The following is a 25,228-nucleotide window of genomic DNA, read 5'->3' as shown; positions in this document are numbered from 1 at the left end:
AGATATTTTATTGGCAGAGTTGGAATTTCAAGTCTCATTGTTTTGATAATGACACTATGTTAAGTGACCATTTTGGATGGGACTATTTTATTCAACTAAAATTTGCATTGTGAAATGTGACATGCGCTTTAAATGTATATTTAGTGATAATGTGTTGCATGCCATCATTTTTGTTAAATACATGTAGCATTGTTCCCTGTGGAAAGTGATTAATTGGAACATCATAAGTGTTTTTGATTGTCTTAATTTTTTTTTTTCAGTTTTCACCAAAAAAATGACCCATTTAGAATCAAGTAGTTTTGAGTGTCATTTAAATGTACTTTTTTTTTTTTGCTGTGAAAATGTGACACTGCTAAACCTTTGGCTTTAATGTTTAGCCTGGCTTCTCACAAAACCTCATGAACTCTACTGTTTTAGTTGACTATCATTGTTAAAATGTACCGAAAGAGGTTTATTACTGACATTATACTTTCTGGATATCTAAGAGATAAAATAATGTAATTGAGAACATTTGGAAAGTGAATTTTACCTATTAATGCTGCACATGTAAATTAATCAAACAGCTGACTGTTTTCAGGTCAGATTTTTGGCAGAGAACAATCTCTTGGCTGTTTTCAAATGTTCCCCCTTAACATGACATGTCACAAAGAACCTTTTTCAAAGGGCATATTATTCCGTCATCACCCACGTCAACTCAAGCCATGTGCTATTACAGTGTGTTAAACTTTTACTTCTGACCACTTTGTTCCTCTCAAACAAAAGGACTTTTTAGGTACACAGTGCAACTGTTTTATACCACATATTACAAGTGCTCATAAATACTGACAAATGCTCTTCTTCAACAATTTGTACATTAGCTTTTACAGTGTGGATCTGAGTTATGAAAATCTTTGGGGGTTAATCTGTGTAATAATTTATGCTTCAAGCAATTGAACTAAGCTATGTCAGCCCATTGGTGCTGGTGCTTAACCCTCGAATCCTAGCAGGAAGCTAGGATGAGATGCCAATCTACACAGGTCACTTCCCTAGACCAGGCTGACACCAATTTACAGATTGGTAACTGAGACAATGCAGTTGAAGTATTTTGACCAAGGACACAGACAGGTAGCACGATCAAAGTGAATTCCCTATGTATACCTGTTAATGTATTGCTGACCGCTGTCAGCTCTACAATGACAGTGTCACCCTGCACAGGACTTTCTACTTATTTTCTATTACATAGAAAGACATGAAAAATGTCACATTTAACTTTGTTTAGGCTGTGGATGTTTTGTTAAAAATAGGCCTTTAAGTTAATGTTTAATTGTGGTGTTTTCTGAGGTAAACAAGATTATTGAGTGAAAATAAAGAAATGCATAGCCCAAACAGCTCAATGGGAATAACTGTGATTTAGATTTATGTGTATCTGTTTTAATCATGCAACAGTGGGTAATTCAACACAGTCTCACATGCAAGTTATCACATTATGAAGCAAAGACTTCCTGTTACCACTTTAGGTTACTAGATTTTATTTAAATCATTCATCTGGGTACAAAGAAACTTGCCTTGTCCAGCAATAGCTGAGAAACACACTGCAGTTCATTGTTTTTATGACATACCTCTAGAGATACAATAGAACCAAGACAAACACATTAATAAATTTAGAAATCTGCAAACAGCAATATATCCTTTGGGAGCCTGAGTTAACATCTAGAACAATAATAAGTGATGCACAGTTATTTGTACAATTTGATTTAAACAGTTGAATTTTCTGGCATTTGGCACTCGTGGTAACTGAAAACAGCTGAACAGTTTGTGGTTGTTTCAGAAATTAACAGGGGAAGCCAGAGAAATTTGGCTTTGCTCCTGTATTCAAAGTTCAATTTAAGCAGGCAGATTTATTGTCTCCAGCAGCCCCTAACCTCACGCAAGAACTGGTTACAAGTGTGTTATCATTTTATACCCACCTACGATGATGGTTTTTAAGAGCAGTGGTAATAGATTAAGTGGAATCCTGTCCTGCAGATTTTATTTTAATTTCATGCTCATAATGCTGCAGCTTGCACAAAACAAAACTGAGCTCCTGAGCAGGAAAAACACAAAAGGGTTCTCAGACAGATTTCCAAGAAATTGGGGGATATTTTCAAGACAGTGCAGTGCAACAGAATGGGAGTGGACCTTCAACAAGCTCCTTTATTGGCTGGGATGCACACTAAATGTATTCTGTGCGTCACGCTTAGCGTGTGTCCTTTGTATTGTCCAAGTCATTCCACAGACTTCCTCTGGGCTGCACAGTGAGTCCTCACAGAAACTGGAGAAGAGTTGGCTGTCTTTTGAAGTATAAACAGATGGAGCTTTTGCATGGACTTCAAAGACACCATTTGAACTTTTTATGTACACACCTTTGATAGTGCAAATATTTATAGGTGGACAGTTTTGGAATTGTAGACTTGACATTTTCTGGACAGGTCACAGAAATAAAGGCTGGATTAAGATCTACTGCACATGTTGTATTTCAGTCAACTCACTTAGACTGTCTATATAATAGTACCAGTTTTAATCTATTTGTATTTCTAACACCAGGTTTTATGTTTCTGTTGATGGATCGGGTGAGTCAACAATATTGGATATATATATACGAGGTCTGTCCGTAAAGTATCGTACCTTTTTATTTTTTTCAAAAACTATATGGATTTCATTCATATGTTTTTACGTCAGACATGCTTGAACCCTCGTGCGCATGCGTGAGTTTTTCCACGCCTGTCGGTGACGTCATTCGCCTGTGAGCACGCCTTGTGGAAGGAGTGGTCCCGCCCCCTCGTCGGATTTTCATTGCCTGGAAATGGCGGAATGAAAAGGACTTTTTTTCCATCAGAATTTTTTCAGAAGCTGTTAGAGACTGGCAACTGGAAAACATTCGAAAAATTTATCTGGCTTTCAGTGAAAATTTTACAGGCTTCACAGAGAATAAGGACTTTAACTACAGGTTTAAGGACCCCTTTAAAGGACGGTCTATCTCGGCTTTCAGTGCTTACCAGTCGAGTGAGTATAAAAGAACTTGTGGAGAGCTGGACATGTCCAAACTTGTCCTCTAACACTCCGAAACGGAGGTGTTCCTTTGTCTCGCTTCATCAGCGAATCGGTCGTGACACGCGAAGCCTCTGCGCGGCTTTACATGACAAAATCTCTTGTTAAAAGTGAAATCTGCCGGAAAATGGCTGATGTCCAGCTCTTGTGATAACCAGAGAAAGAGCACACGACGGTCTCGTATCCACAGAGCCATCAGCTTAGAAATGATCCAGTGGTTTGTGCCGCATCGTCGCAGCTCGCAGCGCGGCGCACCGACCGTCCTTTAAAGGGGTCCTTAAACCTGTAGTTAAAGTCCTTATTCTCTGTGAAGCCTGTAAAATTTTCACTGAAAGACAGATAAATTTTTCGAATGGTTTCCAGGTGCCAGTCTCTAACAGCTTCTGAAAAAATTCTGATGGAAAAAGTCCTTTTCATTCCGCCATTTCCAGACAATGAAAATCCGACGAGGGGGCGGGACCACTCCTTCCACAATGCGTGCTCACAGGCGAATGACGTCACCGACAGGCGTGGAAAAACTCACGCATGCGCACGAGGGTTCAAGCATGTCTGACGTAAAAACATATGAATGAAATCCATATAGTTTTTGAAAAAAATAAAAAGGTACGATACTTTACGGACAGACCTTGTATATATATATATATATATATATATATATATATATGTATATATATATATATATATATATATATATATATATATATATATATATATATATATATCATTGGTTGTCTGGATCAGAAATTTCAGCAAAATATATCATACAGCAGATGAACACACTGATATTTGAGAAGTGAAATGAAGTTTCTAATATTTACAGAAAGTGTGCAATAATTATTGAAACAAAATTAGGCAGGTGCATGAATTGGGACACCCTTGCCAGATGCCCACGTGTGTGTGTACATGTGTGTACGCATCAGCTATCTAAGCCATGAAATTATGAATAATTCTGGACATCTTTGCCTTCAGTAACAGCTACTGTTCTGGTTAGTCCAAAACATTAGATCCTGCTACTTCATTTTCATTGAGATCCTAAAGTAACTTTAAAAGATAATTGGGGGCTGAAAAAAAATTCCTCTGTGGGAGTGGTCGCTCACACCCCATTGGCTAGATATGACACATCGCCTTGAAATTTAAGAGACAGTTTTATTTCATTGTTGACCAGTCCACTCTTAATTTTCCTTGGAATCATACTCAAACTTGAATAGTTATTGGACTGAAAATAAATTACTTTTCCCCTGTTGGACAGACGTACAACTAATTTCATCTTTACCTGTGATGCAGCTCTTTGTATTTGCCACAGTTTCACTTCAACCTGAGCAATACATGCCAAGAATTTCTGCAAATAACTGAGTATTTATTTACGAACAGGAAAGGTTTTGACCTTTTGTAACACCACACATCAGACAATGGCCTTTCCTCGCTTATTTGATACCACGTGTCCTGGGGCTGGCATGTCTTACTGGTTTAGGCAACAGACCAAGCTCATGCTGAGCCGGTGCTCAGTCTGTCCTTTGTGGCCTTACTCAGAAGCAGGTCCAACAGGAACTGAACCCATCTACAACCTGGCTGGTCTCTGACTGGTTTATTAACGACAGTGAAATCTGGGTGAAAACTGTGAAACCATTGCATTTCCTCTCACACTGGAATTCATTTAAACATAAAAAGCATGGATTCAGCAATGAGTTGTGAATCATGTGCTAAATGACAAAATCCAAAGCTGGCCAGAAGGCAAGATCTGCCCTGAACTGGAGATCTTAATATATGTTGTTAAAGTTGTTGATTGTACTGTAGGTTCAGGCATAATGGGCCATGTCACCAGCATGCCCCGATCAAATAATTACTGTATAACCCAGGGGTGGGCATGAAGGACCAAAACAGGGCAGGTTTTCCTGGTTCCCTCTCACCTCAGTAGGTCATTTCATAGATAATCAGGACTTTAAGTTGAGGTATCAGTTCCCAGTAACTCCTGCAGGGTCTCAGCCCTAGATGGCACCATGTTGCCCACCCTAATGTACAGTGCATCCAGAAAGTATTCACCGCACTTCACGTTTTCCACATTTTGTTATGTTACACCCTTAATTTTTTCCTGAAAGTTCTACACACAATACCCCATAAGGACAATGTGAAAAAAGGTTTTTTGAGATTTCGCACCTGAGCTCAGTTTTTGAGCTTCATGGCAAAGGCTGCGCATACTGATTTCTTTTTTTAATACAATTTTAATAGAGTTGTAAAAATTAAAAACAAAAAAACCTTTTCATGTTGTTATTATGGGGTATTATGAGTAGAATATTGAGGAAAAAATAAATTGACTCCAATTTGGAATAAGGCTATAAGGCTGTAACATAACAAAATGTGGAAAAACTGAAGAACCGTGAATACTTTCTAGATGCACTATAACTGGATGCCCCATCCTCCTGCATTTACCTAAGCTTTTCTATCCTGCATCATCCATCTCCTGATTCTCATCTGTTATTCCAGCCAGTAAGGTATTAGTCTGAGCCCCAGAAGGTGCAGGCAAGCTATGAGACAGATCCCTCACACTGAGATTCACCTTCCAAGTATTCTATCTAACACAACCCATTTTTACCTGAGGTCATCAAATATGGCCATCAGCATAAGTCCAGTCCTATTACTTCCAGAGTCTTCAAATTCACAGGGACACATTCTTAGGACACAGGCCTTGGACAAGTTCAAAGATGGCTAACCTTTACCTATTTTGAGATATTTTAAGAAGCCAAAAAGTCACATTTGGTTCCTATTTTTATGGTATGATCTCCTGGACGTTAGCATGGTGACATCACTTCCTGGTGTCGCTAACTGCTAACTTTGCTTCATTGTTTTACTAAATATAAAACCTTTCTCATATGTAAAAGCTAGCGAGAAATAAATACTTCTAAAACTGAAAATGCTGTTTTTGTAACCCGATAACACCTCTGGAGTAATTTACAACACATTTCATGGATGACAGCATGCATGCTAACTACCGCTAACTCAAAGCTAACATCTGCTCTTGTCAAAACCTCATGTACACATACACACACCATTCTGCAGACGGCATTAACACATAAATATTGTTTATGATTGATTGCTTGATTGATTGATAGAGGGGCTTTATTGAACATGTACAAATTGTACATCAGACAATAAGATCTTAATAAATAAACAACTCCAAATTATAAAAAAAAGAGAATGCTCATATGGCCAAGGGTATTTTAGCATTGCATTATATTTTCAATTACCTATCTTGGGGAGGACATCTTTGCTCTGAAATTGAAAAGCTCAAAGTGGTGAAGTTTTTCTAAAGGAGGATACAAGTGTATAGTCATCTACAAGGTTTCTATGTGATAAGATTGCCCCCTCTTTGTACCATAGTCCTCCAATCATGCATTTTATTAAACTTCATTCTCAATGATTGTTGCTCTCATTTGCTTCGCACACAGGCAGAATATATAACAGCAACACAAAAGGATTTACTTCGAACAGGAGCCAGTGTGGATAACAGTGTCGATCCTCAAGTCACCCTGATCCATCAGTAATGAGTCACAGCATTTCACATCTACATGTGCTGTTGGTTTGAATCTCTGGTTTTGGGATCTCACAGCTGCAGCCAATTTTAAGGAATTTACTTTCAATAAGCACAGTATTCCTCTGAATAGCTCATATTTGTTTGAGGAAGAGCCATGTAACTAAACTTTCAGCAACAAGTCAACAGTTGCCAACAGCCAAACAACATTATACTCAGTGCAACTGCTAAACATAATAATATTACAGACCTCAAAATGTGTGGAATGGCACTTTAATGAATTAATGTGCTTTTCACTTACTCATAGTACTCTGCTGCTGGGGTGAGCTTGTACTTGGCGTAAGACGTCCCATTACCCAGGACAGACCCGTTGATGAATTTCGGGTCAGTACAGTTCTCACTGTTCCAGCTGTTGCCACAGTGAAGCCAAGGCAGCTCAGTAGTCATGGATGAAAATAAGTAGTGAAGAGACCAAGCAATGATGACGTTGTAGTAGAAACCCACATACAGGGCTATTACGATCACAGTGTAGCCCACACCTAAGGAACAAGAGGATGGACAAGAACAAATGTCAGCAGTTGTCAAGTTGTTATATGAAAATTCAGTAAGGTATATCTTATATATTATATTACAATTCTAAGGTGGAACTATGCCAGTATACAAGGGTATATCTAAATATCTAAAAAGGAAGAGTAAAATAGGAGAGTAGAAAAGAGTAGAGTAGAGCCACTTAGGTGCCATATGATTAAATGTTTTTCCAAATTTTGTTGACTTTTGTGTCAAGGAGAAAAGCTTGGGTTTTGTGTAATCCTGTAAAACATCATGAGCCCAGTGTACTGGTCACTTGTTACATACAATATACTCGTAACCACATTGTAAGGACTGTTGAATTTAAATGTACTAGCTTTTGTAATATGCATATTTCAAAATAATTTAGACATCTTGTATTACAATATTGTACAGACAGCTTTGTGAAACCAGGTGGCATTTGCTTGATTTCCCACAATGACATTTTACGAAATGTGTTTACTTTGACTCACAGTCTTAATATTTGTGTTTTTCATGTGTAACATAAGAAAGTATAGAAATATGACAATAGACTGCAAGGTTAAAACATCACACTCACTCACTCAGTCATCTTCAACCACTTATCCAAGATTGTGTTGCGGGGGTTAAAACACCTCTGTTTTTATCATTATTATTATTATTTATACTTTGTACTTTTTCAAATATCCATCCATCCATCTATTTTCTTCCGCTTTATCCGGAGTCGGGTCGTGGGGGCAGCAGCTCAAGCAAAGCCGCCCAGACCTCCCCCAGCTCCTCCGGGGGAACCCCAAGGCATTCCCAAGCCAGCCGAGAGATGTATTCCCTCCAGCGTGTCCTGGGTCTTCCACGGGGCCTCCTCCCAATGGGATGTGCCCGGAACACCTCTCCAGCGAGGCGTCCAGGGGCATCCGGAAAAGATGCCCGAGCCACCTCAACTGACTCCTTTCGACGTGGAGGAGCAGCGGCTCGACTCCGAGCTCCTCCCGAGTGACCGAGCTCCTCACCCTATCTCTAAGGGAGCGCCCAGCCACCCTGCGGAGGAAACTCATCTCGGCCACTTGTACTCGTGATCTCGTTCTTTCGGTCATGAGCCAAATCTCATGACCATAGGTGAGGATCGGAACGTAGATCGATCGGTAAATCGAGAGCTTTGCCCCCCTACTCAGCTCTCTATTCACCACGACGGTCCGATACAGCGACTACATCACTGCAGATGCTGCACCGATCCGTCTATCGATCTCACGCTCCATCCATCCCTCACTCGTGAACAACAACTTTTTCAAATACAAATACTTTATATTTTGAGTATTTCAAATACAAATACAAATACTTTCTATGAACTATAAACAACAAATCAACACAAAAACTGATAAACTGGTGACAGTTTATTGTGAAAATAGCATTACCAAATACTATTGCTAAGTAAAGAATTGAATGTTTTATCACAAATTCACTATTATAATATCACAGGCAATAATCAAACTATCACAATATATGTATATTCTGTTTCCATCAATATTGTATCCTTTTGTATCCACCATATCACAAAACAATAATAAAATGTCATATCTGGTGTGTCTCAACACGGTGTCACAGAGATTCCCAAGTTTGAAAAGTATTTGAAAAAGTATTTATAAAAGTATTTGGAAATACTTGGGATCGGCGATGTATTTGAAATACAAATACAAATACTTTGAATTCAAAATCAGAAAATAGAAATAGAAATACTTCGAAAAATATATTTAAGTATTTTCAAATACAAATACTTTTGTATTTGGCCCCATGTCTGCAACTGGGCAGACAGACAAACATCAATGGAAACATAACCTCCTTGGCAGAGATGATAAAAGCACAGATTAGGTCAAGTTTCAACGCATGTGCTGGTGCTGTGCATTGTTGCATCCACCACTGTGCTGATCTGTCCTGAGTACTGATTGGCAACCCCCTCAGACAGTCAACTGGTCAATCACCACCTGATAAAGCTAACACTCTTATCAGCTGCAGCCTGGTGATTTATAGGTATCTATTTGGTCTTTTCCAGTTGCTGGGGCCATCAACACGGCAGCACCTGATGGATCATGCTCAGAAAAGCAGGTCACATAGCTGTAAGTCATAGTGGGTGTTCCTTTACAATGTACACAGTGCACCTTATCTGTGTCTCCCTACTTATTTTATACAAAATCATTCTAGCAGCACCCAAAGATTCTCTAGAAACACTTAGTACCAAAGCAATTTGGTCATCACCTTAGGCCAGTGGTTAGAGTCCAAATCGCACAACTACACAGTAAATAGAAAGCACCAGGACCCTAAAGACTTGGACCTTCTTTATCCTGCAAAGAGAATGGAAATTCTGCAAATACCTCTGTCCAACAACTTTGTGACTCTATAAACTCTTCCCAGGCACTTCTTGATCTCAAAGACTGGCTTCCAAGAGTCATTAGTGTTGCTGCTACAAGTGAATCGCTTTCATGACAAATACTCTTCTGATGACTGAGCCCAGAAAGACATGCAAAGATTGGATCTTACTATTGATCCAGGACCATTGCAAACCTTGTCACCCTGACAGGATCACAACATCATCCACAAACTCAACAACAGTGACCCGTTCTTTATCTACAGTGGCTACCAAACGTGCTTGAGTCATGTAATCAAGCACCTTACCCAACACCCTGTCCATGGAAGTATTGGACAGATTGTAGGACCTAGACAACATTCTTGGTTAACACAAGAATACACAGGCTCGGCTGTGATGCCACAGAAAAGCACCACTTTTGTAAAAAAAAAAAAAGCTATGTAATGTTGCTGAATATTGTGGTGCTTTTATGTAATACAGTAACACGGTATGCTAATAGCGCCTCCACATTGTCATAATGTGAACATATGGTATCTTTCCAACAGGGCAGCAGCAGACAGGACACACAAGGAAATGTCATTTTAAAAAGCTGCCAAAATATGAAACTGTGTTTACATATTTCCCCAAAGAGTTTTGTTCCACTCATGCTTTCCAGGAACAACAAAAAAAGCATCTGCAGTGCTGAAGCCAATAAAAACTTTGGTGTTCAACCCATGGTGTACTCAGACAATGCACATGGCAGTTAGGCAAGAAGACAATGTGGGAATGTGTGAAGAATGACACATTCAATAATAAACCGTTATATAAGAGATCAGAAAGTTTGCAGCCTTATGCCATCCATACAGTTTCACGAGCAGCTACAAATTTCCACATGCCTGTTTTAACGTGCAGCCATGGAGTCATAGACTGTAAACAGGAAATTTTGCTGAGAAAAATTTACTCTGCTACTATGCAACATTAAATAAGACAAGAGTTTGGAACATTGCAGCAGAGACGTTTTAGATGATCTGTTTGAACATTTCACCACACACCAAGCCATATTATTCATGTAGTTTGGAATAAAATACTCCAAACAAACAGACATAGCCCTCCACAACTGGGAGTGGCGGGCGACGCATCCAGCGGAATCTGAGTTATGGTCAGATGGTACAAGAGGCAGAGATGCTGGGCTTGGCTGCTGTTACTCAACCCAACCACACCCACAATTATACAGCACTTTATGGCTTATAATGTCTTAAACTAAGAAATTAGAAAAAAATCACCCTGTGTACAGTTATCATACAGGAAAAACTATTTATAGAGACCAAAGCCATGTTTTGTACCAGGATGTAAACCTGTTTATATCTGTTCTAAATTTGGACATTTTATCATGGAGTCCTATGGGAATGTGCTTTGTTTTGGAGCCAGCCTCAAGTGTCCAGTCAATATTTCCTCCTCTATATCACTTCATCATGAAGCTGTATAACTGGGGATACAAAATGCAAAACATGCACAGCGCACAATTTCTCCAATCACAGCCAAAGAGGCCTATAACTTCTTCTGGGCTGTCCTGGTGGCTTTCAGGTCTTCTTTTTAATAAAATCCTCACTCTTGTTGCACAGTCACTCATTTTTGAAAACTGTCTACTCCACACAGATTTACCATAGAGTGCCATACTGTTTGTATTTCTTCATAACTGATGTAAATAAAGTTCAAGACATATTCAGTGACTTGGAAATGTTCATGAATCCATCCCCTGACTTGTCTGAAGAAAACTGGCAATAAAACTTATTATTTACATGTATTATACCAAAGGGGTCTATTACCTATGAAACCTATCAACTTGGCTTTTATATTTTTAATTAATTTATATCAACTTGAAGACATGTGCTTTCAGTTTGAGTTTAAGGAAGATCATTTTAGAAATTTTCATATTGAGAAGCCTGATTTACTTTTTGTAATTGAAAGGACATAAATAAATTAAAATATGTGAAATACCAAGGGGCTGAATACTTTTGCAAGTCGCTGTATACTGAGCACAGACATGCCAAATTCTTTCCTTGAAGGACCACATGTGTGGATAGAGGGGGAGTGGTAGCACATAGTTTTCACACAGTCCTGTGTGTTTGCCCATTTGTCAAGTCATGTCTGGGAACCACCTTGGATGCTAGATGGCAGCCACCCAGACAGACAGTTGTCCATCTCCACTTCTTGATAGCAGCCATGTATCTGCTGCAACCATATAAAACATGGGGGTCCCTTTGGCCTTAATGAAGCAATCATATCAAACACAAATCCTGCACTTTTATTTTTGCCTTTGTGCACTGCATTTGAACATGAAATATGCAACTTAACTTTCTCAAACTGTCACATATCACGTATTAAAAAAATAGAAGGTTCTCACAACACGTACCCAGTGACCTATGGCTAAATAGGACTGATTTGGCAAGTTTTCCTTCCCTTCCCCTTCAAAAATCAAGTTTTCCTTCCCTTCCCCTTCAAAAATCTGTTCAACTGTGAAATAATCAAAATCTGTTATCATTCACATTTTTTTTCAGAGTGGCTCTCATGACCGTGCTTCTGTACATCTTAAGCGGCTGAGCCCCAATTAGGCAAGAGAGACCGCTGCAATTTCTTGACTTTTTTTCTTTTTTACATAAAACTATAAATGCAGCTGTTTTGATTGCTTTCAGTGGATGCTACATTGGTTTGAACATCACTAATTTCAAACTGACATTTGAAAAGAACAAGTATAGCAAATGATCAAGAAAGCTCAAAGATCTCAGGCTACACAAGGGCCCGAGTGATAAAGAATCTGAGTGACATTTATCAACTTGTGAGCGTGAAAGAACAAAAACAGCCATATATCAAAAGGACAAGACTCTATAAGGAATGAAAAAAAAGAAGAGTGTGACTGGGCAGTGAGAGGCAGAGAGATAAGGTTATGGAGAGAATATCTCACCTTTAAATATGGGGCATATTTTCCAAATTGTGGCTGCTCCTTCTCTGTTGTACTGGCCCAAGGCAAGTTCCATGTAGAACAATGGCATACCCGCAATGACCAAAAAAAGAATGTAAGGGATCAAAAAAGCACCTGGAGTGAGACACATAGTGACATCATCATCACATTTGACATTCCAACAGTTTTTTTTATAATGAATAACATACTACGTTGTAAGTACAGTAACTATTTTAAAGAGTCATTAAAAACGCAGTGTCCAAACTGTTTGAATTATTCAAGTTGTCCAGAATTTTTGCTCCTGCCCCTGATCCTTATCTAGATCATTTCATATTGAGTATCTGCAGATACCGAATCCCAATCAAATATTTAGATTTTCCGAGATAAGATACGTGCACGGTGCAAGCTGCAAAACACATTAAAGGCAATCCAGTGTATATGTTTGACAATTTAACGGCTATGCAATTCATTAAGAAAAAAAAGAACTACCTGCAATCCAAACAGTTCCTTTGTTTTTGTTTTTTTAAACAAAATAAAACAGTACACACAATTTTTATATGGCTCTTATCAGTTCCACTTAGTACAGCATTGTAGTCATACACACATTAAAGAAATGGATGAGGATGTGATTATTATGGTGTTTCACTTCTGACTACTCGGTGGTGGTAAAATTAATTAAATGTGTGGTAAAATGGAACAGAAGGTGGTAGAGAGGAAGACGGGACTGGATGTATAAACAAAAATCTACAGTTAGGCCTTGGGACAGATCCCTGAAAGTTGGTGTGTTACTACCATCTATAATGGCAAAAACGTAACATTCATAATTTATTAATTATATATCCATAGTGATTATTTGTGCAAGATAACTATCACAGGGTGGGTGGCTATAGTCAGATAGGGGTCAATGAAGCATTTCACAGGGGTCAACATTTCAAAATGCTCCAGTCATGTCGAGAAGTATACCATAGTATTTATCTGACCGTAAAGATTCCAAAAAGGTGTAGTTTGGGCTATCTCTGACTCGATATAAAGGGGTTATGAGGTTAAAATGGCAAAAATGGTAACAAGTATCAATTTCAGTTTGTACAGGGGTTAAAAAATAAAGTTCCTCTAATTTCTTTTGTATAAAAAAAGTGATGCAAATTGTTGGTTGAGTTACATGGGTTCTAAAAAGGAATAGTTTGCAACATCTGTCACGCAAGATGCTGTTGATGTATTTAAAAAGCAGTTTAAAACTTTTCTTTTTAAACAGGCTTTTAGTTAGACCAGAGTTTTATTGTTTTTGTTTTGTTTTTTTGTTTGTTTGTTTTTTGGGGGGGGGGGGGGGGGTATTGTTTTCCCATTTTTAAACCTGTGTTTTAAATGTACCCTGTCTGTATTTTATGTATTTTATGTCATAGACATTGACCTTGTTTGTGTGAAATGCTTGGTGTCCAAAGCAGTGATCAGTCAAAACTATTAGTCCTATTCATGATCATATGAACAGAACCAAAGTACATAGTACCACTTTTTACCAGAATTGGTGCAATTGTAACTAAAAAACTGCACTGTAAAACTCAATGAGTTAGTTAAACTCAAACCATTTGAGGAAACCGATTGCCTTAAACCATTTGAGTTTGCCAACTTAAATAAAATCATTTTCAAAAATTTAATTGTTAAAGTTGCAGTAACTTAACAATTTATAGTTAATTAAACTTGTGTAAATCTAGTTTATGTTTTTCAGTTTAAAAAAGTGACAAATTTCTGCCTAAAAAAATTTGCATTACATTTTGAATTAGATTTTTTTGATGCATTATTTGGTTCACTTGTTGACTCTGCGTTGTGTTATGACTCTGGTCATTCACTCCCCTCGGGATTCGAACTCACGATCTCTGGCATGGAAGTCAGACTCTTTAACCAGAAGGCTAAAACCCAGGGCTCTGGCCTTGTGACCAGAGAATTCTTTTGAGCTGTTGGGAGTGAGGTTTACTAACTACATATGCACAGCGACACCTGCTGGCCTCCATTACATAAACTCAATTAAAATGAGTGAATGGAATGCACTGGAAATACATCACCAACACTTAAATGCCCCAAAACTTTAAATGCACTTAAAGGAACTGAGTTGTTATGACAACAATTCATTTTTGAGTTAGTTTCATTAATGGAAATGAGTGGCTATAACTTTTTTCAAAGTTTGAGTTACATTAACTTAATTCAATGGAGTGTTCGGTTTAACAGTGAACAAGGTGTGAAGTAAACTGTGAAAAGCAACATGATAATGAATGATTTGAAGCTGCCTGGCACGAACACGAAATGTCAACAGCAATTTTCTAAACCCATTTAAGGTTAGCACCACTTACATACACAGTAAAATCACCAGTGTTAGTTTTACAGTGGTGATTTTACTGTGTACAAACAGATTCATACCTAGTGTTAATTTAAAGTTTCCAATTCACCTAACCCGCATGTCTTTGGAAGAGGGGGGAAGCCAGAGCTCCCAAAGGAAACCCACAAGAATAACATGCAAACTTCATACAGAAAAGAAGAGGTGGGAAGCAATCCTACAACCTTCTTGCTGTGAGGCAACAGTGCAAACCACTCATCCACCACAATGGCCATGCCGATAGATAATGTTCCGGGAAATAAGTGATTCAGTTTTGGCAGTCATCCAGGGGGCCAACTTTTGGCGCATTGCAAGCTTTAACTCACAAAACTGTGAAAGGATGTTGATGAAATTTAGTGAGCAGATGGATAATGTCGTAGAAAATGAGGGGTTTTATTTTTAAGCAATCATCCTGTGTGTCTCAGTCTGCTGAGAATGTTGATTTGATCACTGGCTGCTCCTGTCTGTATGTGATAAACAGAAATGTCCTCCCAGTCCAGATGTCAAGGAAGCCCCTGGCAAATCCATGTGACTTTAAACATTTTTGGAATAAAGGTCAGCACTTCCACCATATCAGGTTTGGCATCCAAATCACAATTTAGAAAAAAATAGAGGTATTATTAAGATTCTACCTTTACAGATGTTCAACCAGCATGTACAAATACATATTTTTCTGATGTAGTTGAAATTTTTTTTATTATATTTGGCTTGTACTCTGTGATAGACTGGCGGCCTGTTCAGGTGTGCCCCGCCTCTCGCCCAATAACCGCTGGGATAGGCTCCAGCATCCCTGTCACCCTTAATTGAATAAGCAGACATAGAAAATGAATGAATGAGTGAATATTTGACTTGATAACCACTCCCCCAAACACACACACACAAGCACAAACTTATAATAAGAATCATTTTATTGATAATGTTCTGTCACATGTGAGATGTCAAAGTGCTTTACAACACAAAAAAATCTGAAACATAAATAGCTGAACGAAAAACATACACATAAAAAAATGACACACGGAAAAAAGGGGAGTGGGGAAGCAGGAGAGTCTTAAGTTTATACTTAAATACTTCAACTGAATGAGGGTTAGGGGAATGGGTAGGGTTAGTAATAGTAAGATTAAAAAAAAAAAATCACAAAAATTTGACTCATTTCTTGACGGGAGCACGAAAAAAGCTTGTGAGACTGGATTGGTAAATAATCAGATTTATTGACAGCTTCCTTCAAAAAAAAAATCAGGGGATGGATACATCAACATTTCCAAGTCACTGAATATGTCTTGGATTTTATTTATATCAATTACAAAGAAATACAAACTTGATGGAGTAGACAGTTCTCAAAAGCTAAGTGACTGTGCAGGAAGGAGAAGAGTGAAGAAAGCCACCAAGACACCCAGACAACCCAGAAGAAGTTTTGGCTTCTGTGGCTGTGGTTGGAGAAATTGTGCACAGTGCATGTTTTGCATTTTGTATCTTCAGTTATACAGCTTCATGATGAAGTGATATAGAGGAGTATTTTCTTTCATCAAAACATCAAATCTAGGCTTGCATCTCAGATGTACCTTCTGGCAAATTGTAGCTAAACTTTCAGGTCTTCTTTTTAAGAAAGTCCTCACTGTTCTCCTTCTTGCACAGTCACTCAGTTTTTGAGAACTGCCTACTCCACACAGATTTACCATAGAGTGCCATATTGTTTGTATTTCTACATAAGTGATGTAAATAAAGTTCAAAACATATTCGGTGCCTTGGAAATGTTTATGTTTCCATCCCCTGACTTGTCTGAAGAAACCTGAAAATAAAATAATTTACAGGTATTATATCAAAGGGGCCTATTACTTATGCAACCCATCATCTTGGCTTTTATATTTTTAATTAATTTAAATCAAGTTGTAGAGATTTGCTTTGAGTTTAAGTTTAAAGAAGATCATTTTAGACATTTTTATTTTATTTATTTATTTATTTATTTATTTATTTAGCAGGGGTGGTGGCCAAGTGGTTAATGCACTTGGTTTCAGTTCAGAAGGTTCTGGGTTCAAATCCCACCCCTGCCACATGTCTCCATGTAATGTGGAGTTGCGTCAGGAAGGGCATCCGGCGTAAAACTTGTGCCAATTCAACAAGCAGATCCACCTTGGATTTGCTGTGGCGACCCCAAGTGCAAACAAGGGAGCAGCCGAAGGGACTTACTATTTATTTATTTTTATTTTTATTTTTTTGGTATTTTTGTATTTTAAATGGCATTAACAAATTAAAATGTGCAAAATATACCAAGTGTTCCAATACTTAGAGGGCACTATACAGTATGTTTCATAGGACAAGGAAGTTTAAAACCATTAAGTAATTTATATGTTAGCAACAGAACCTTGATTCCTATCCTCAGATGAACCGGGAACCAGCGAAGGGAGGCCAACACCAGAATAACATGATCAGATTTCCTACATGTGGTCATCACTGTTAGCAGCTGGATTCAAAATATTTTGACAAGTTTTGCACCACTATGAAGTAATACAGAGAACAATACACACAAAGGCATGTGTTGGAGTCTCAGAAACAGGATCGGTCTCATCACTACAATCTTATGCAAAGCATTTCTACTCTCCTTTCTAATATACAGTACAATGTGACAAAATGGGTTGTATGTCAGAGATTTCTGCTTGTCTCAAATGAATGCTAGTGTTAAGTCAATGTTGCTTAGTGCCAAACAGTCACTGGATAAATTCAACCTCCACCTCCTTCAAATATATATTTTGTCCAATATGATCCAGATTATTTCCTGGATCCACAAGAAATTTCACATTTTCATTGATACACCATTGACAATATACATATGTCTCTTTTTATTGTTATTAAGATGCATGCAATTACAATGTTTTTAAAAGGTTTAGCCACAGCCTGATTTGGATCAGCTTCAAATGCAAGTAATCTGTTCCCATCTCTAACACCCACATTTCTGCAAAATATACTTAAAGTCAAATTTAAGACCTTCTGAGATATCTAACTATCTAACTTCATCTTGGATTTATAAAATACCCCCATTAAACAGGCTGTACACACTGGGGGAAAATGAGATGAATAAAAATAAATGCACAAAAAATTTAAATGCGACAAATCAAAAACAACTTATGAGGAAGAAGACTGTGCGCTGTGAGAGCGCACCCCTCACAACTGGGTTTTTATTGTTGTTGCTGACTTTCATGACAAATGAACCATTAATCTACAGAAATGAATGTGTTGTGCTGAGTGACAGCACAGGGGTCAGAGTTCACCAGTTGGGGGTCACAACATGTTGACTGGCGGAGAATGGACGCGCAGGCAAACACAGGACGGGGCACACCTTCTAGTGAGCACGCTGTTGTCAGGAGCGGTGAGCGTGAAACAACACACTGTGGAGCGCAGCCCTTTGATGATCCATCTGTACACGTGTTAATTCCTGTCCCTGTATGCAGCAGCATCAGTGTGGAAAAGTTTCAAAAACAGCCTGAGGCGTCCTTATTTATCATCTGCAGACATTTGATGTTCCTTTGCAGAAAATGGGTTTTCAAATTAATTGTCCAATTAAAAGCTTGATAATTAATTTGAAAACCAATTTATAATTTGGATTTGCTGAACTTTTAAATGAAAAATCTTTGTTGTGTGGTAAAGTTTTAACCCCTACCACCCGCCTTATTTTGGCTTGTCAGTATCCCATAAAGGAAAAGTGAAATTTCCTATCGGTGGGATATACAGGCTTAGAAGGGGTTTTAAAATAAACTTTTAAAGAATTGATGTCACCTTTTCAATACAACAACCCCATACCATTTACTTTATTGGGGAGGTGATGGTCTAGTGGTTAAACAGTGGGCTTGAAACTAGAAGATCCTCTGTTCAAACCCCTGTCTGGGCGGAAAATCACTCATAACTCTTGAGCAACATATTTAATCCTCAAGTTGGTCCCCGGTGTGTAATGAGCGCTTTGCATGACAGCACCCTGACATTGGTGTGTGTGAATATGAGACATCTTTGTAAAGTGCTTTGAGCTTCTGCTTCACATGGAAAATAGCTATATATGCAGTCCATTTACTATTTATTACTAAAAATATTTCACCTCCACTTTGAAAAATCTAACTAAAAAAAATCCTCTTTTTTGTCTTTTTACTTAATACAGTTAAGCTCCATATTTTTCAACTTTTTTGAATAATTTACAAGTTGTTTAAAGTTGAGCCACTATGTGTGAGTCCAATGTTTACTTTTTCCACCCCCAAAATAGAACTGTTATATCATTTAAAAATATATACATTGAGTCTCAGTAATGCGCAGAATATCTAGGTTTTTAATCCCATGTTATTACTAGAAGGTTTGCTTTGATAATTAATGGGAATGGAAAGTCTTGTGACCTTTGGTGGTGCTTTAAGATTTGATATCTTGTATGCGCGCACGGATTGTTCTCACTCACCTCCTCCGTTTTTGTAGCACAGGTAAGGAAATCTCCAAACATTGGCCAGGTCCACCGCGAAGCCAATGACCGACAGCAGAAAGTCTATTTTCCTGCCCCACGTTTCCCGGTCTTGCTCGGAGGTGGATCCGGGAGGACCGGCACAGCGACTTGACGCGGGAATGATGGAGGTACTGGTGTACTGAACGCCATTCTGGTCCTTCACTAGGATCAGTTCTACGTCTTTTTTCTCCACACTGTTACACTGCTTCAGCGGGGCCACCGACGACAGTTTGTGTTCTGGCTGAACCTGGATGTTCATCTTCTCTGCGGTGCGTAAAAAAAGCCCACACTGGCCCAGTGCTCTCACGGCCCCCCTGCGGTTTTCCTGAAGGTGACGGCGTGAGCCGGCGCGTTTGGACAGCGATGGAAATAAGGTGGGAAAAGAATTCCGCTGGAAAATCTCTAGGGAAAAAATTGAATGCTGTCCACCGAAAGTCCCTCCGCGTTCTGGGAAAGCAGTTTTGAGACGTTTGAAGTTTGTGCGTAAAAGTTTCCCCGAATAAAATCACTCACGGCGAAGAATAGAGTTTTGGGCTGTCAGGAGGGGAACAGGTGGCATTATTTCAGCTAAACACGAAGCCGATGTGTGCACGTACAAAAACCTACAGCTGTAACATAATATACCGCAGCTGAAGTGTGGAACAGGTGTCGGAGAACTTCAGCGCCAAATCCTCACCGCGCGCACCGAGCGCATTAAATATTTAATAAAACGATTGTCTAACATTAATCGTCCAGGCTGGATAAAGTTCCGTACTTTAAAACCCCGGAAGGGAAGGCTTTCCGCGCACTTGATAATCTTAGGGACACCTCTCCATGACCTGATGCTTCTTGCGTCCAGAATGCGTCTGAGGGAAGAGTGGCTACTATATCCTCAAGGAATTACAAGACTCGCCTTCTCAGGCAGACTGGATATAAAATGCGATGTTATAAATCGGTTTCCTCTCTCTCTTCCACGTGATATTTCATAATTTAACTATTTCTCCGTGGTTCGATGTGAAATTGGCATGGTCGGCTTTTGTCTGAGCGAAAGTTTCCATGACTTTATTCCTGTATTTCTACCTTCACTGTAACGGCTGGGAACACAACATTTTTATAGAGTATAATGTGTTAAATATGACTTCTCCGTCCTCAAAACACTGGATGTTCCGCTCAGAAAGCCAGAATGTAGATTTTTGCAGGATATAGGTAAAGGTAGAGTGTCTGGAGCTTTAGATGGTGCTTGGTTTTAAAATTTTTATAGCTCTTTGATGTTCTCACTTTGACAAAATAGTACTTGAATTTCAGAAAAAAACTTTTTCAGTGTTTTAATGTATACTTTGTTTGTTTCTTCTTTGTACTTAACTGATTGAATTACAGTTTTCTAAGAAGCGGTAAAAGCATTGTGTTCCATGGGTAATTCGATTCCACAGCAGCTTTTACCAGGGGCAATGATTTCTATTAGATATGGCTGATCAGTTCATCCTATTAAAGTCAATAACTGTCCTCTTTGCTCTTCACTGTTTGTTTTACAAAAGTCAAACAGGCCTGATTTGGGCCAGTTAGTTTGTGATTAAATGAAGTGATGGTGCAAGAAAGCACCAGGTAACAAGGAGCTATGATGTTGTTTGTTGGTTGCTTTGTGCCGAGTTGTCAAAGATATTTGGAATATGTGCTTTGTTTGTTTGTTTGTTTGTCTGGTTGTTTATTATTTTCCCAGTGAGGACTCATCAAATAATTGGAATGACCTTGATTACAACAGGAAAGCACTCACAGGGCACAGGTTTTTTTTTTTTGTTTTGTTTTTTTTGACGTTACAATCCAAGGTCTTGGTGACACCTTTGGGGGGGGGGGGGGGGGCAGAATGTCTGATGTCACAGTGTTTAAGAAGGACATGTTTGAAGCACAATGAAAATAGACTTGTTTGTCCCCTTGTAATGTAGGGAAGACTGGGGATGATTGGAACACTTTTTGTCTCAGCGCCTACAACCCCAATTTCCAATGAAGTTTGGACAAAAAAAAAAAAAAATGAAATGAAAATGTAAATGTAAATAAAAACAGAATACAATTATTTACAAATCATCTTCAACCTATATTCAATTGAATGCACCACAAAGACAAAATATTTCATGTTCAAACTACTACTACTACTACAACATCCAATTTTTATTTGCCATCTGCTGAGGTTGTCCCAGGTTCTGGGGTAGGCAGCAGGCGGCTATGTCTCATACCAGCTCTCCAGGTTGCAGTCTTTTATGTCAGTCCTCACACAATCGGCCTATGTCTTCTGAGGTCTGCCTCACCTGGAATCACCATATGCATGACAGAATGTGCATCGTGCATCAACTGATAAACTTTATTGTTTTTGTGGAAATATTTGCTCATTTTGAAATGGATGCCTTCAATACGTTTCAAAAAAGCTGGGACAGTGGTATGTTTACCACTGTGTTACATCACCTTTCCTTCTAACAACACTCAATAAGCGTTTGGGAACTGAGGACACTAATTGTTGAAGCTTTGTAGGTGGAATTCTTTTCCCATTCTTGCTTGATGTACAACTTCAGTTGTTCAACTGTCCGGGGTCTCTGTTGTCGTATTTTGCGCTTCATAATGTGCCACACATTTTCAATGGGTGACAGGTCTGGACTGCAGGCAGACCAGTCTAGTACCCGCACTCTTTTACTATGAAGCCACACTGTTGTAACACATGCAGAATGTGGCTTGGCATTGTCTTGCTGAAATAAGCAGGGGCATCCCTGAAAAATACATTGCTTGGATGGCAGCATGTGTTGCTCCAAAACCTGGATGGACCTTTCATCATTGATGGTGCCATCACAGGTGTGTAAGTTGCCCATGTCGTGGGCACTAACACCCCCCCCCCCCCCCCATAACATCACAGATGCTGGCTTTTGAACTTTGCGTTGGTAACGATCTGGATGGTCTTTTTCCTATTTTGTCCGGAGGACACGACGTCCATGATTTCCAAAAACAATTTGAAATGTGGACTCATCAGACCACAACTCAGCCACATGGGGTGTGCAGCCAGTACATTCTGAGTGCCGGTCCCAAGCCCGGATAAATGAGGAGGGTTGCGTCAGGAAGGGCATCCAGCGTAAAACAAGCCAACCCAACTATGCAGACTCAGAATCAAATTCCCATACCGGATCGGTCGCGGCCCGGGTTAACAACGTCCGCCACCGGTGCTATTGCCCAACAGCGTGCCGGTGGAAATTGGGCTACTGCTGGGCGAAGATGACGAAGAAGAGGAGGAAAACGTTGCAACGAACAGCGGGAGAAGAAGAAAACTAGAAGGGTGGAAATGAGAGTGGGGACTTTGAATGTTGGTAGTATGACTGGTAAAGGGAGAGAGCTAGCTGATATGATGGAGAGGAGAAAAGCAGACATATTGTGTGTGCAAGAGACCAAGTGGAAGGGAAGCAAGAGCAGGAGCATCGGCGGTGGGTACAAGTTGTTGTACCATGGTGAGGACAGGAAGAGAAATGGTGTTTGGGTCATTTTAAAGGAAGAGTATGTTGAAAGTGTGTTGGAGGTTAAGTGAGTGTCTGACAGAGTGATGAGTGTGAAGTTGGAAATTGAAGGGGTGATGATGAATATCATCAGTGCATATGCCCCACAGGTAGGTTGTGAAATAAAGGAGAAAGATTTCTGGAGTGTGTTAGATGAGGTGGTGGAGAGTGTGCCCAAGCATGAAAGAGTGGTGATAGGAGCAGACTTCAATGGGCATGTTGGTGAAGGGAACAGAGGTGATGAGGAAGTAATGGGTAGATATGGTATCAAGGATAGGAATGGGGAAGGACAGATGGTAGTTGATTTTGCAAAAAGGATGGAAATGGCTGTGGTGAATACCTACTTTAAGAAAAGGGAGGAGTACAGGGTAACATATAAGAGTGGAGGAAGGTGCACACAGGTGGACTACATTCTTTATAGGAGATGCAAGCTAAAGAAATCACAGACTGTAAGGTGGTAGCAGGAGAGAGTGTCACTAGACAGCATAGGATGGTTGTTTGTAGGATGACTTTAGAGGTAAAGAAGAAGAAGAGAGTGAGAGCTCAACAAAGGATCAGATGGTGGAAGCTGAAGGAGGAAGACTGTTGTGTGAAATTTAGCGAGCAGGTGAGAGAAGCACTAGTTGGAGGGGAAGCAGTTTTGGACAACTGGAAAAGTACTGCAGATGTGGTGAGGGAGACAGCTAGGGCAGTACTGGGTATGACATCTGGACAGTGGAAGGAAGACAAGGAGACTTGGTGGTGGAATGAAGAGGTCCAGGAAAGCATAAGGAGAAAGAGGTTGGCGAAAAAGTTTTGGGATAGTCGGAGAGATGAAGAAAGCAGACAGGAGTACAAGGAGATGCAGCGTAAGGCGAGAAGAGAAGTGGCAAAAGCAAAGGAAAAGGCATATTGCAAGCTGTACAAGAAGTTGAATAGTAAGGAAGGAGAAAAGGACTTGTACCGATTGGCCAGACAAAGGGACAGAGCTGGAAAGCATGTGCAGCAGGTTAGGGTGGTAAAAGATGCACATGGTAATGTGCTGACAAGTGAGGAGTGTGTGCTGAGAAGGTGGAGGGAATATTTTGAAGAGTTGATGAATAAAGAAAATGAGTGAGAGAAAAGGCTGGATGATGTGGTGAGAGTAAATCAGGAAGTAAAAGAGATTAGCAAGGAAGAAGTGAGGGCTGCTATGAAGATGATGAAGAGTGGAAAGGCAGTTGGTCCAGATGACATTACAATGGAGGCATGGAAATGTCTAGGAGAGATAGCAGTAGAGTTTCTAACCAGATTGTTTAATAAAATCTTGGAAAGTGAGAGGATGCCTGAGGAGTGGAGACGAAGTGTGCTGGTTCCTATTTTCAAGAACAAGGGTGATGTGCAGAGCTGCAGTAACTACAGAGGCATAAAGCTGATCAGCCACAGCATGAAGTTATGGGAAAGAGTAGTAGAAGCTAGGCTTAGAAAACAGGTGAAGATCTGTGAGCAGCAATATGGCTTCATGCCGAGAAAGAGCACTACAGATGCAATGTTTGCTCTGAGAATACTGTTGGAAAAGTACAGAGATGGACAGAAAGAGTTACATTGTGTGTTTGTGGACTTAGAAAAAGCATATGATAGGGTGCCAAGAGAAGAGTTGTGGCATTGTATGAGGAAGTCTGGAGTGGCAGAGAAGTATGTTAGGGTAGTGCAGGACATGTACAAGAATAGTGTGACAGCGGTGAGATGCGCAGTCGGAATGACAGACTCATTCAAGGTGGAGGTGGGATTACACCAAGGATCAGCTCTGAGTCCTTTCTTGTTTGCAGTGGTGATGGACAGGTTGACAGATGAAATCAGACAGTAGTCCCCATGGACTATGATATTTGCAGATGACATTGTGATCTGTAGTGAGAGTAGAGAGCAAGTTGAGTCTAGTCTGGAGAAGTGGAGATATGCTTTGGAGAGAAGGGGAATGAAAGTCAGTAGAAGCAAGACTGAGTACATGTGTGTGAATGAGAGGGAGCCCAGTGGAATAGTGCAGTTACAAGGAGTAGAAGTGGTGAAAGTAGATGAGTTTAAATATTTGGGGTCAACTGTTCAAAGTAATGGAGAGTGTGGTAGAGAGGTGAAGAAGAGAGTGCAGGCAGGGTGGAGTGGGTGGAGAAAGGTGGCAGGAGTGATTTGTGACCGAAGAATATCAGCAAGAGTGAAGGGGAAAAATTTACAAAACAGTAGTGAGACCAGCTATGTTGTATGGTTTAGAGACAGTGGCACTAACAAAAAGACAGGAGGCAGAGCTGGAGGTGGCAGAGCTGAAGATGTTGAGATTCTCTTTGGGAGTGACAAGAATGGACAAGATTAAGAATGAACATATCAGAGGGACAGCTCAGGTGGGACGGTTTGGAGACAAAGTCAGAGAGGCGAGATTGAGATGGTTTGGACATGTGCAGAGGAGGGACCCAGGGTATATAGGGAGAAGGATGCTGAGGATGGAGC

General features: G+C 39.7%; 1 protein-coding gene across 1 annotated transcript in view; it reads right to left on the bottom strand.

Annotated features, from left to right (window-relative positions):
- The window catches only part of slc6a2 (solute carrier family 6 member 2), a 94,509-nt gene extending 74,356 nt beyond the window's left edge, over positions 1-20,153 (bottom strand). Inside the window, exons 1-3 of the mRNA XM_034186346.1 lie at positions 19,227-20,153; positions 12,436-12,567; positions 6,894-7,131 (exon numbers count right to left, since the gene is read on the bottom strand). Of these exons, the coding sequence (XP_034042237.1) occupies positions 6,894-7,131; positions 12,436-12,567; positions 19,227-19,527 (671 nt within the window). The 5' untranslated portion in view covers positions 19,528-20,153. The remainder of the gene's footprint in view (positions 1-6,893; positions 7,132-12,435; positions 12,568-19,226) is intronic.
- Positions 20,154-25,228: the final 5,075 nt, after the last annotated feature.

Source organism: Thalassophryne amazonica, chromosome 2 (assembly GCF_902500255.1).
Source record: "Thalassophryne amazonica chromosome 2, fThaAma1.1, whole genome shotgun sequence".
In the NCBI taxonomy this organism is placed as follows: Eukaryota; Metazoa; Chordata; class Actinopteri; order Batrachoidiformes; family Batrachoididae; genus Thalassophryne; species Thalassophryne amazonica.
The sequence above is the reverse complement of the archived record's forward strand: the minus strand, read 5'-3'. Positions and strand labels throughout refer to the sequence as shown.